Source organism: Diprion similis, chromosome 3, assembly GCF_021155765.1.
Source record: "Diprion similis isolate iyDipSimi1 chromosome 3, iyDipSimi1.1, whole genome shotgun sequence".
NCBI classification, from domain to species: domain Eukaryota; kingdom Metazoa; phylum Arthropoda; class Insecta; order Hymenoptera; family Diprionidae; genus Diprion; species Diprion similis.
Window position 1 is genome coordinate 7,609,428 of NC_060107.1, and position 14,686 is coordinate 7,624,113.

Consider the following 14,686-nt stretch of genomic DNA (forward strand, 5'->3'; position numbering starts at 1 on the left):
GATTTCACTTTGTCCATTGAAATTTGAAGAAATCAAGAAGATTTTGAGACACTTTTAGGAAATGGTAGAAGAAATTTTCTCATTTATACACTGATTAAAAAATTCGTTACACTTCTACGACGATGCGAAACTGGATCATTTCGATATTCTCTGAAAATTCTGTGTTAATCTCTGTGATCATTGATTCTGAAGAATGAAAATTTCAACTTTTAGTAACTTTCCGTGAGAGTAAACGGCTTTAACTAACTCTGATAAGTCTGGAAATATTTTCCCACGAACATTCATTCGGAGATTGTTTAACGTCGGACGAAACGTTCGCACTCTGCGGCTCTTGTTTAATAGTATAAATATCTACGTGGAAGATCACAGAACATTGCCAACTATACAACGGGACTGTCATTTGCACCGCCGTCAAGTGAAGAAGAAGAAGAAGAAGAAGAAGAACTAGAAGAAGAAAAAGTAGAAGCGCGTGCGCCTGTAAAAACTAGGTGTCGTCTACATCTATCAGGTATTCTATCGACGATGCAGACAAGAAGATCGTCTCGCGGAGAAAGACTTGAATTTCAACTTTAAGGTCATGTACTGTTCCTACCTTTACCGACCGAGCAAACTCACCATTTTTCTTCCTATATCAAATAAACAAACTAACGAAAGGTGTTCGAATATCGATGGTGAATCGCTCTTTTGCTACGAAATTTTCTCATATCCCGAAAATCGAGCATCTTTTATAATTGCGATATTATTGTAATTCCTAGTTCTCGTCTAGCGACTTCAATATTGCATGAAAACAGTCTCGCTATTCGCTCATTTTACTCATCGTTCTTACCGCAATTGCGCAAATTATCTCAGCCATGCACTTTTTGATCCCTGAAATGCGGGAAATGTGGGAATAATAACACGTGTTAAAAAGCCACAGATTTTTCTTAACGATTCTCGGGATACGAGTAACTTTCTTGAATTCCGCTTTCCATTCTTTTGTTTATTTAATGTAGGAAGAAGAAGGGTGATTTTGCTCGGTCGGTAATGGTAGGAGTACTATACGCCCTTAAACCGACGAGTGTGTTATATGCACACATTTACGCATAGGTATATACATCTACGTACATTTGCACACGCAATTGTCCATCAAAAGTCAATCAGAGGCACATTTAAAACATGCGAATGAATTTCTTTCACTCGCAGCTGTGATCAACACTTTATATTTCATCCCGCCGATCCTTTTCGCAGTGCTCATCGGAGTGAAACCGTATTAATATTAACGCTACGTGAAATTGTGCAGGCTGCAGATGTACGAGAACGATATGAAAAAGAAACTTTCTGTCACCGGCGAAACTTGATGCGTTATTTAAATTCGTTTTAATCCTACGATAGATAATATTTTACGATTGACATAAACTGGGCCACTTTTTACATATTACAACTATATCAACTTTGATATACTCTGATACTTCATTTTCTTTCTCAGTCTTTTTTCTGTTACTGCAATTCAACGGACAGTAGAACTAGCTGAATAAGTAATAAAGCTGCTTTTTCCCATTTTCATTTTACTCTCTACCGTTTCGAAAGTAAGTTTAAAAAATATATACCCAATATATAAACACGACGTAAAAAATTATCAAGATCTGCGAAAAGTTGGTATGAACGATATAAAAACTATTGTTGATTGTTTTCTTCAAATTTGCTATAGAATCTGACACCTGTAACTTTTTTTAACCACGCTTCACGACGATTTTTTTCGTTATAAATAAAAAACATGACTAAACGAAGTATGCGATGAAAAAATATATTATATCGACGAACAAAAAGTGTGAATGAAAAACAAAATAAATATAATGTATAGATAGAAAATTGCAGGAATTTCTTAGCTCCGCAATTGGATCGATTAGAAACAAACGTCGAAGCTTTTGATGATCAGTGGTTAGTGGACGTTATAGATTTTAACGGGTCTTACTGATTTTACAAAGGTTCACTTCGAGACTCGAGTTGTGCATAAAATATTGCGTTAAATTATATAAATACCGTTTTCTACTCAGAACGGTGCGTTAAATAAATTATTGTAGCGCAGAAATGCCTGCACTTTCAGTGCACCTGCAACATTCACTTCACCTGCACGATGATTCATGGTACAAAGAAAAATCGACTTTTTTCTACTCCTAGCCAGAAACGGAAGAGTAAATTTCCTTCACTAGTCATCGGTTGATATATTATCTAGGTATATATTTTATAATTAAATACTTTGTCGAATTGTTTTGGAAAATTATTCCTTAACGAGTTTCTCGCGAGTCTAGTTTAGAGAAAAATTTTCATCAAGATTAGAAAATTTCAAAATTATCACTGAAAACGATGAAAAAGACAAGACTCATGCTTTCTAAATTTCTAATTTACTATTCGGTAAAAAAAAAAATAAATAAATAAATAAAAAAAATGTCAAGCAACCACTCGCGTTATATTTAAACACTTTTTATTCTATTACTCTTCTCGGATTGTTATCTAATATTTATTTCTCGCGCGTTGCATGAGCCTCGGCATTAGTAGAGAGAGAGAGAGACTTTGTGGTGTGGGTGCAGTTAGCGGTAGCGGATTTCTGGATACCGCAATCACTGCACGTTAAACGATGCATGCATGTTGTCTCGCAGCTCGTCTTTATACACCGGTAAATGAAACGCCAAAGAATCTCGACAAAACTTTATCTTATATATATAGAAGAGTGTAATAAAACTCAGGCGCAGGCAATTCGCAATGATATTTTATGCCTGCGTTAATACAGTTTATGCGAAATTTTGCGTAAAATCTTTCACGTATTTCGCAAACTGTTGTAAAACCTCTATTCGTGTCGACATATTTTCTTCGTTATATTAGACTTTCAACTTCACGTCGTGAAAGCAATGTATTTTTTTTCTGGATTTTTTTTTCCGATGGTACGAAGTTCGGTTAATCGTGACAAAGCCGTAACAAAATTCGACTAATTTTTTTTTCATTTGATTTGATTGAATTTTTGTTGATTGTTGGACATATTTCGTTACGTGAACTATATATACATTCAAATCTTCCTTATAATTTTTTCAAGAATGAATTCAATACTTTATACCCTGTGTATAAAATTATTTTCTTAATATTTCTCTTTTCTAATTATTCTATTTTCCAATTACGTACCTACATACATACGTAGCTGAATAATTCTTGATGCGTTGATTTTTTTCCTCTTCTTTTTCATGTCTTATTTTTATGGAATAGAGTGGAGTAGTAGAGAGAAAAAAAAAAACAACTAAAAATAGATAAATAAAATAAAATAGCCTTCTTCCCTGCAACATTATTACGCAATAGTAACGTACCTACGTTATGTGAACTGTAAACCGCGGGAAGGTCGATTGGTATTCAATCGCGTTAGAAGTGATTCGAACGTGACGCGGGGCCTCTTCTTGGGACGTGTAACTCGGTCTGGGACCGCTCAGGGCGACCCTGACGACTCGACAGCCGTGCCAGAGTCCCAGGATACGTGTTGGAGGTATGGGAAAGCCGAAGAAAAATAATCATATGTATATATTACTATATATATATACAATATATGTATGCTATTATTTTCTCGTTTGTCCGGCAGAACCGCGCTTAATACGCGTTATGTGAAACAGTAATCGGTGTATAAACGACGCTAAACACCTACTCACGGTTGAAAATTTTCTACAAAATATATACATTTTTCTGAATCTGCGAAGAGGATGGAGTTGATTTTTCGAAAAAAAAAAAAAAAATTCGACATCCTTAATCATAAGGATAGATGAGAAAAAGTTGGGAGAACTGGTAGAGATTTTTTCAAGGGGTTGTTTATTTATTTCTTTATTTTTTTTTTAATAAATTTTCTATCATGATTGATTTAGACGTATATATATATATATATATATAATAATATGTTGTATCGACAAACAGAATTATTGTTATGTACATATACAGCTAAGGAAAGTGTGTCACCGTCTTTTTGAAACAGCTGTTGAATTAGTCTGAGAAAATGAATAAGAAAAATAAGAACGAAAAGGATAAGACAGGAAGAAAGAAAGAAAGAAAGGAAGGAAAAAAGGAAATAGAGAAAAACGAAATGGTGAAAGACAGGGACGAGTAAAAAACGAAGAAGTAAATGAGAAAAAGAGAAAATTAGAGGAAAGGATTAAGAAGGTGATGGCAAAAAGCGTGAAAGAGAATTAGAGCTATACGCCGCGTCCCGCGATCTTTACTTTTTATCACATACCTTGAATAATGCCGTTTCAGCTGCAAAACTGTTACTCGCCGAACAACAATACTGCACTAATACCGCAGAATTTATACGTTTTATGACACTCTCTGTTCAGCAGTTAACAAATTTATCCTGACTTGTCGATCACTTCGATTCGGATTTTGACGATGGAAAATTTTTACGCTACGCGACGGTTCAGGTACCTACATTGTTTTTACGTTTTTTGAATTTTTTCTCTCTCTCTCTCTCTCTCTTCAAACTTCATAAAAATATTTATGTTGCTAATAAGCTTGATTTTCTTTCTTTCTTTCTTTTTTTTTTTTTTCTTTTTGACGAGAAACAAAACGTTTTTTCTTTTTTCTAATTGATAATTTTTGACAATATTGAATTTACGCTCATTACGACAGTATGTTCAAAATTTCGTGTCAAACTTCGTGAATTCGGCTAAAATCGACAGATATTATTATTATTATTATTATTATTATTATTGTCTATATACAATAAAATTTTCTCACATTTAACTTGGAATGAAATTTACTGTTTATTCAATTATATTCTTATCTTTATATTAATATATTCTTATAAATCGAAATTTAATTTTTGGATTACGTAAGCTTTGATATGTGAAGAAATTTTTCACGTATAACGGTCAACAGCGTAAAATTGCACATCTCGTTGGAATTTTTTATTCTTATCCCCTACGTATATGTACGATAATATCGTATATAATGATTTAGTATACACAGTCATATGATTATTTCATCTACTCATTTCATTCCCGTGAACGGAATAAGAATTTTCCGATCTTCTTGTTTTCCCTTATTTCCCTACCTTGTAGTACTTCGTTCTCTTATTTTCGTCCGCTTAGTTAAATATATTATGCGTTCCGTGAAATGCATAGAACACGGAGAGAAGGTCTCGTCCATCCCGTTGCAGCAGCTTACAGGCACTCTTTGGTACATATATATGTATATATATTATTTATATATATATATATATATATATATATATATATATATATATATATATATATATATATATATATGTTTCTACTTACGGTGTACTTTTCGCACGCCTCTAGACTAACAACGGAGTCCTCTATTTCTATACCGCTTCTACTATTCTTTATAGAGAGCGACGGTTAAAGTTACACTTCCTAGTGATTCTGAGATGAATATGAATGGGTCAGATGTTTCAAACAAATTACCATCGCGTTACTTACATGACGTAGAAAGAGGTTCACGAAACGTCGGACAGTCAGATATTTCAGAACCGGTCATATCCATCGAGAAGCTTTACATACGTACATAGGTATGTACTATATATTTATGTATGTATATCCGCCTGATGGGAAAAGTGCGAATGATGTGGGATTTTTTTTTTACTTCTTTCTATAGCGTTTTAAACTTATGTTCCATTTAAAGCGGTTTTTTTTTCTTCAATCTTATTCTGTGACACTTTTTTTGTTTTTTTACTGTTCTTACTTGGTTTACAGATTTTTTACAACGCGGTTAATAATTTGAAGGAAAAAATAAAAAATTACACAATGTGTATTATTGAAGTTAATCATTTTCATTTTATTTTACACATGTAACATTCTAATCTGCATTTAAAAAATGGTCAGAAATACTTGAAATATAATTTCAAACCTATTTAGTTTAATAACGCAATTTTCGACTTTTTTTTTACTCAAAATTGAAAAGAAATTTTGTCAAATTTGAAATAGATATACATTTTAGCTTTCCATTCTTAAGCTGTATTACTTTCAATTGTTATTTTAAATCAATTTTCCAATAATCACTGCTATCAATATTCCAGAATAATTTTAAAAAAAAAAAAAAAAAAAAAAAAAAAAAAAAACACCACGTCCATCTAATTGTACTTTCCGTCAATTATAATACTGAAATCATTATGTATCTCGATATCGACGCTACGTTACGTCACTTTATTCGTGCACGAGATTTATTCTCGAGGATAGTGAAGCGAACGAGAGTTGAGTCAAAGAGTTGGAACGGACGAGTGAGAGGAGAATAGGGGTAAAGGAGCAGCCGGAAAATCGTGATTAATTTGCATAATGTCAATTCGTAATGGAACCACGAGATCAGAGGCATATTCCCGTATCCGGAACTCATCGATCAAAATCGATTCTTCCATTACAGGCTTGAACAATCAGCACGCGCCGCGGTAAGATTTGAATTTTTTCACGCTGGACGAAAGGAAAAAAAAAATCGCAAAACCCGCCCGCGCAAAAATCTCGAGATAAATTTACTTTCGGCTTTTGCTGATTATCTTTGGAAAAACAAATCGAAAATTTTTGAATAATTGCTAGATATTTGATGACCCGATGACTGTACACGCGGTTTGTTATACAATTGAAAAAATGAAAAAAATAACTATCAATTGCTCACGACTCGTGCACAGTGTTATGTATACATATATATGTATATATATGTATATACAGATCGTGATAAATCGAATTACGAAAGGTGTAGTACGATTCCTTTGTACCTGGAGATACATTTCTTTTCGGTTTCTGCGTTTTTCTTTTTTTTTTTCTTATTTTTTATCGTCTTCTTCCGATTCGCCGTCCGCCGGCTCTGTTTCGTTACAATACGTGTATTTTTTTACTGAAAGGTTTTATTATTCGACCCCGCGATTCTCCGCTCGTTCACCATTCTTTATGTACGAAGGTGGGTACGTACACGTTATTACTTTGTCGAGTGCGGTGCATCATGCGAGAAAACCCCGTTACTTCGGTCAACGAACAAAATCGGACGATTCTGTACGTCGTCGTGATTCTCACTTATTAGTCGCTTTTGTTAAGGGTGACAATAATGCAGGGTTTCGGTGAAACGAAATGGGAAACAAAACGTACCTCTCTCTCTCTCTCTCTCTCTCTCTCTCTCTCTCTCTATCCACGACGCTTCCATCACGCGCGCTTAACGGTCACCGTGACATTTTTTAAATCGGTTTCCTCATTCTCCGAACAAATTTCGAATTCTCTATCGTGAATTCTATATCCGGTAATTCAGCGATTTTTATTAATTGAAACGGTGAGAAACTTGGTTTCTGCAGATTCATAGATTGACTAGAATTTTCAAAGAACTAAAAAAAAGAAAAGAAAGAATCGAAAAAAAAACAGAATTAAATCGACAATTGTCACGGGTTAAAATCCAAAGTATGACAATTACTCTTGTGTACACATATTTTGCAATAATAATGGAGGTTGAAAAGATGTAATATGACAATTAGAGATACATAATTACTGCAAGTATATCCTTACAATGAAAGCAGATGTATAATATACACGTAGGTACGACAGTTTATATGGCGTGCAGGTATACCTAGAATTATGAAACTAAAGCCTGCGACAATATCGTTCTACGTAAAAAGAAAAAAAAAACAGTGTGTATGTATAATTTATCTACAGCTATAATGTTACGTATGTACCTAAGCTTATAATCCAAACGAGGAGTTACTTGAGTCACACGTGTGTATACCTATATAAATGGTATGAATGCGCGTATAATGGATAGCGCAGGTGTGTTATAAAGGATTTTTCCCGATGTATACTTACGGTGTGGTAAGGTAATAATTTGCGGCTAGTCTTCCGCGTATACGCGGAAATTTGTTGATCATAGTGCAAAATCAGGTGCAATTAGTCCATGAAAGTCGTGAAGAACAGCAGTTTCCTTGTCTGTTTTACTTCTTTTCGTATTGTTCATTGTTTAAGCATGTATACCTAGTGAGGAGGAAAAAGTTAAGCCAGTGAATTAGCCATAAAAAAGAATTGTCGCACTTACTTGCGGTAGAAGTTGGTGGAAAGTGGAGTGAACGTGATGTCGATTGAATTTCGGTTTTTATACCCTCAAGATAAATAACACTAATGACACGTTTTCTACACGCTGAGTAATTCTATTGTCATACTTTCGGCCGGGCGGCCAGTGACGGTGAGCTTTCGCTCTTGTAGATCATCGCGGTCGGTCGCTTTTACCGGCGGATCGACGATCCTTGTGATTTTCGGTCGGTAACCAAGTTCGGCAGAGACTCGCGTACACTTTTACCGGTAAGGTTCGATCTGCAGATATCTGTAATCCCGTTGAGTTCGAGGCTACGCAGTTAGATGTGTTTTAGATCGCGATCGACAAGCTCAATGTCCCCGGTTTCAACCCTCGATCAAAGCGATACCTTTTATTTTCCTATGCGTCGAAATAATTTCGCCTTTTAATTTGAGAGAGAAAGAAAATAATTTGTTTACAGTTGAGCTGGAAAGTAACTTTATGATATATTGTATACAGGTTTTTTGTTTTGGTTAAAAAAAAAAAAAAAAAAGATGAAAACATGGCACTTTGGATCTTTGAAAACTCGATGAAATTTTTACGGTGATATATATTCATATTTATGATCAATAATAATCTGCGAAAAAACGGATCTCAAATCGATTATTATTCATTTAACGATGAGACCGTTTCTTTTGACATATCTCTAAAACTCTTTTCGCAAAGTCACTGTGGTGATTGAATAAACTAATATACTTATGCTTGAATTTGAACTTTTTGAAATAGTATCAATTCGAATAGATCTTGTCGTTTTTTCAGTACTATACGTACTGTAAACTGTAATCTCAAACTTGTTACAACAAGCCCATTGATCGACGTCTCCAGGGAGACAGTACATTTATACCATAATTGGTAAGAGGTGGACGTTGATTTTAATTAAAGTTGTGGGGCGTTGGCACTTCACGGACATTCCAGATCGACCCTGAATCATTTAATCACCTGTCGTTATGCCATCCCGTTCACGAGATGGTTGACGACGAGAAGCGGGATGAAAGGCGTATTATAGCCTGGAGGTACGGCGTGCGGCAACATCGATATACCGGGTATACAGGTGTAAAATGAGACGGTAATCACGTGCCGAATTCTGTTGGAGTGCGATATATACCGATCTGCGATCGATGAAAAGGTGTAAGAGAGAAGAGATTATTAGCCGCATCTCGAATCATCATCGTCATCACCATCGTCATCTTGTCGGAGGTACCTGCGGAATAAGAATAGCCGAAATTAGCGATCCACGATGCAATTGGCCTCAAAAAACGATATTCATGTACATTATGGTGGCGCAAAAAAACAGACTATTTTTTTTTTTTGAGTCGCGTGCGATAAAATGTTAGTTTTTCATGATTTGAGAGCCCACTCCAAAGGACAGGTCAAAAAAAAAATTTTGAGGTCGCTCCAAATTTTAAAAAATGTCAAAAATCGTCAAAAAATTAAATTAAAAAAATTATATTCTCAGTATTTTGTTTGATTTTTAATTCATGTCGTGGTATATTGTTATCGATTCTTTCTTACTAAATTAAAGAAAAAAAATATTATGAAATTTTAAGAAGAATATTAAAAGGTCGCTCGAAAAAATCTAAAGAGATGCACCAAAAAATAGAAGAAAAATTATGAGCGACCTTTCAAAATTCAAATTTTGAACTGAAACTTTCGTAAAATTGCTTTTCTTTTATCTATAAAACTATACCGTAACGAAAAAAAAAAAAATCGTTTTTTGACGACTTCTGACGTTTTAAAAAATGTGGAGCGACCTCTTAAATTTTTTTTTTTTAACTGTCCTTTGAAGTGGGCTCCTAAAACACCAAAAACTAACATTTTGTCACACGAGACTCGAAAAAAAAAATAGTCGGTTTTTTTGCGCCACCCTAATGTACATGCAAGGTGCACATTATCGGATCGCAAAGTGTGTCGCGTAATGGACCGGTAAATGCGTGTACTTACTTATTCCGCGGTTGGATGGTTCTTATCATCGAATGCCGTGATGGACCACGTGCGGACCCGTCCAAACCGTCATTCCGGAGGTCCGTCAGGATGGCCTTCGAAGGTCTCGGCTTCCCCTCGTGACGATACTTCTCTCCAAGGCGTGGAGAATCCGCGTGACTCGTCAAACTACAAGCCGCTTTCAATTATCCTCCGTCATTGTGATTCTGTTTTATGTTTTACTCGTGCCCTGTACTCTAGCCACAATGTCTCGGAACGAAAGTTTAATCCATCTCTAAATAGGTTCATCTTCTGTATATACCTGACCAGCAACCATTAGCAGCTCCCTGTGTCCATGCTGGAGGCTATCGCTGTTGATGTAATGAAAATAAACCATTCATTAGTCATGCGAACCCATTATTCTGTTATATCTAACCATCGATTTGTACTGTGAGCTTCGGAAGTATCAGTTCAATACTAGGTGTATAAACCTCTGGACCAATTTCGCATTATGTTGGAAAAGAAGAAAAGAAAATAAGAAATTGAGAATTCTCTCGTACTGACTACGATGAATACGTTTTCCGGTTTGAAGATCCTCAGGATCGCTACAACGATTAGTGAATTCACGATATCGACTAATTAGCGGTTGCGATTACTTCGGCATTGCACGAGTCGACTAATTCTACATTTCATATCTTTGTAATCACATCTTTAAGATGAGCTAAAGGCTCGAGAGTCTTAGATCGTTACTACGATGCCTCTGTAAGCACCAGCAGGAAACCCTCGTACTATATAGTACGTATTCAATTAGCGTGACTCCTGGTCACGTGAAGGGTTCAGGTTATATGCACGGTTCGACTTACTTGCAGACGATAATGTATTTGTATGAACTTTCTTTATACGTATAGGTATAGTGCTCGTCTCTTATGACCATAATCAAGTTTGAACTGTCCTGTGGACTGGGTTATGGAACCGATCAAGTAATTCTCATGATCGTTGAACAATGTCTTACTTTTTTTCCAAAGTTTACGTATCCGTTTGTAGTGTTACATAGTTCACAGTCTGATACCGATCTCTCATTGTCTTCCAGGGTTCGAAGATAATAAGAAGAAAGCATGTCGTCGTTGGCGATCATCTTCATCATCGCGCTAGCCTCGTCCTTGGGTTCAAGAACATCGGCAGCACCGGTCGACGAAACTTCGCACGATCAGAACCAGCTGAAGTCAAGGGATGACGAAGTGAGCGCTTCACCGTTAACCGAAGCGCCGATAAGCTCGATGAAAGACGAGGTCGAAATAAACGACTATCAGGAAAACTACTCCAGGGTGAATTCAGACGACGAAGAGACTCGCGATCCGAGGCCAGAAAATTCCTCTGACGTGGTGGAAGAGGAGGATGATCAGGACTACAAGAAAGACAAGAAGTCGAAGTCGAAGTCGAAGGGCAGGAAGCACAAGGCTCTCTTCATCGACTATCCGTTCGTCCCGCAGCTGTCCGCGGTGCCGAGTTACGACGCCTACGACGAACTTCAAGAGACCGAGGGACGGACCCCGGCTGGTGGTGGGGGAAACGGGGCCTTGAGGAAGGGCTTCCAGGAGAGCAACATCTACTACATTCGGCTGCCCCCCACCCCCTACATCTTCGTTCCGGGCCTCGGCTACGTTTCTCAGCCCCCGACCTACTCCACCGGGCATCGAATGAGGCCCCAAATCGGGCACGTAAGGCCCCAGCTAGATCCCTACAGACCGCACCACCCTCAGCCGATCTATAACTCGCCCCTGAACGAGATCAACCCCTTCATTAATCTGCCGGTGGATTTCGTCAGCAACGGGAAACCAACCGGTGTTTATCAGTGGCAGTCCGGGACCTATCAGCCCCCGAAACGGCCCGAAACCCACATCGCCACCCTCGACAAGGGGCCCTACTTTTTCAACGGAAGGCCCCACAGTATTTATCTTCTCAGGCCCGATGCTAGACCGCCGGTTCATCAGGCTATTCAGTTCCCTGATTATCAGGACACCAATTTGTATTACTGAGACGAAGTTGCGCGATGTGTTTACACCATGGGAGTGTCGACGGAGAGGGTGAAAATTGATATGTTGAACACGGGAAAGGGAGAGATTTAAGGCCCCACGGAGAATCCAAGTTCGGAAAAATAAATTTTTATTCCCATAAGTGGAGGTTATAGATAAGAAGAAAATACGAAGAATCTTGTTGGATCTTTTGCATCCCTGTTTTTGATTCAAAGGAACTTATAGTTAATTATTTTCATCTTGAACGTAGATATTGAGGTAGAAAAGTTTTACAATGTTTGCGTATATGATGCCGTGAATATATATCGCGCAATGGCTACGTTACGGTATAAATTCGTTTCAAAAGAAACTGAGATAAGGAAATATTTACTTGGAAAATAAAGGAAACACAAGTTACGTAGTAAAATTTATACGGAAGACTGTTTGCTCAAACGTGTCAACGTGTAGGTAACTGGTATTGTAAAGAATCAACGTCTACATTCATATTATTATGACTGTGAGATTGAACGTTACAATATAATAATAATAATAACAATAATAATAATAATGTAATGTGTAAAATATCTCGGAGTATTTTGAATAATTTTTATATATACAATATCTTTATTTATTACTAAATACGATACGTAATATAATTATATATCTCTAAATTAATATTTTTTATATACGGTACAGTCACGCGACATTAAATTAATGTAAATAATAATTAATACTGTAAGGTAACATATACGTGTATGTAAAAGGTAACAAAAAGAAAAGGAAGAAAAAAAAAGGAATTGTCTCTTTCTCCAACCAATTTGAGAAAACGGAAAAATGGACGCAAAAATCGCTTCCACGTAACGAACAACGTTAACTTCGCATGTTTTTTTCTTTTTATATTCTGCATCACGTGTAGCGGTAACCGAACATTTCTCATGTAACTCGAGGTTTTTTTTTTCTATTTATTGTTCTTTTGTTGCTTACACACGTTATGTCAAAGATTATAACAGGGTGTATTATTTTCCTGAGAATTATATAACATAAACTGCAGGTCTCTTTTCTACCGAATCAATATTTGCTCAGTGGATGACGGCGTGTATTTCGTCTAGAACCCAGACTACACATCCTGCGGCTTATATTGCTAACGATGGGGGGTAAGAAAATAAGGAGGAGAAAGAACCAACTTGTATCCTGCACCAGACAGATTATCCCTTATACTCGTAATGCAGATGGAATAAAACACGGTTACTGTAGTTTTTACTGCATATAATAATATGTAGGTAGTTGTTACATTCATGCTCGCCCTTCTTGTATTTAACACCCGATGCAGTGGGACTGTACGCGTAATTCGTCTGGACAGTTAAAATTGACGGAGTTCGCACGCGTTTAATTATCCAATGGATTTTATTACAGAGATTAAACTCGAGACGAAGCTTTTACGCAGTGCATACCACCGGAATATCTCAAAGACTTACTGACGATTCTTAAGAACCCCGGCGACGACGCTTCACGATCGTTGTGTAATTATATATCTCCGATCAAGATTCGCTCGTTGCATATTCGCATTTGTAAACAAATATAACGCAGAGATAAGAGAAATTTTACGAACGGATTCTCTTTCCACTTGCAGAGTATAATAATAAATTGTATATAGCAAACAGTTAACACGTCGTGTACTTGAACGAATATTATTGACGATGTGCTTGAATTGAAGATTCTAATTTCAGACTCCACATCATGTTATCCATATCCATGGATTCACGCTTTGTCGAGTCAATCAGAAACGGAAATAGTAAATCGAAAAAATGGGCGTTTAAGGTACAGGCTTATAGGTAATAATTGATCGAAGAACAGATGCAGTAATTAACCGTGAAAAATGTATACCTATACTTCGTTTCTTCGAACAATAATTAATTTCAATCGAAACTTTGAAACTTTTTTTTTTATTTCAAACATAACACGTTTTTCGCAAACTATTCAAAAGGCGAATAAAGTATATTTATTAATCGATTAGTCTATCAATAACGTAAAAAGTGGAAAAAAGATACGATCTGAGAGTTTGAGAGATCACCTTACCTCATGCATCTACACCAATATAATATAGTTATATATATATTTATAACACCTACATTGTATATCGCGTATGTACGCGTATACGCATGGCGAAGACAGGCATGCGGTTTATAGTCGAGAGTATAGGGCGTGTGTTGATTCTGCCGAAGATAAGGTACTCGAAAAAGAAATAACGGGTTCGCAGTGGTTCTCATATTTAGCCACATCCTGCTAAACAGCCTGCACACCAGCACACGTCGCATAAGACGAAGTTAAATTAAATCTGCAACGCATGAGGAAGACGAGACAAATGGATTTTTTTTTACAAATAACTATAAATACTTTATTACGAGTATACAATCGTATCAATATACAATATTTTAATATTATGTAATATCTCGTTACATCTAAACACTTACGCGTATATATTAATATTAATAATAATAATAATAATAATAATAAGGATCGTCGCGTATAAAATGCGTGTATAAAAGTTTACTAATCTGTATGATATATAATATAATAATATGTATATAATAATATATTTCTATATTTTTTACGTGTATATCAATCCCGTAAAGGAGTATCGTAGCAAAAAAGTTAGATTCAAAGAGAGAGAAAAAAAAAAAAAAAAAAAC

The 14,686-nt window shown here is 36.1% G+C and overlaps 1 protein-coding gene across 2 annotated transcripts in view; it reads left to right on the forward strand.

Moving 5' to 3' along the window:
• LOC124403986 overlaps positions 1-12,112 on the forward strand; it is a 44,810-nt gene extending 32,698 nt beyond the window's left edge. For both annotated transcript variants that reach the window (XM_046877765.1, XM_046877764.1), the window contains exon 2: positions 11,075-12,112. In XM_046877765.1, coding sequence (XP_046733721.1) covers positions 11,100-12,020 — 921 coding nt within the window. In that variant the 5' untranslated portion in view covers positions 11,075-11,099 and the 3' untranslated portion in view covers positions 12,021-12,112. The remainder of the gene's footprint in view (positions 1-11,074) is intronic.
• The last annotated feature ends 2,574 nt before the right edge of the window (positions 12,113-14,686 follow it).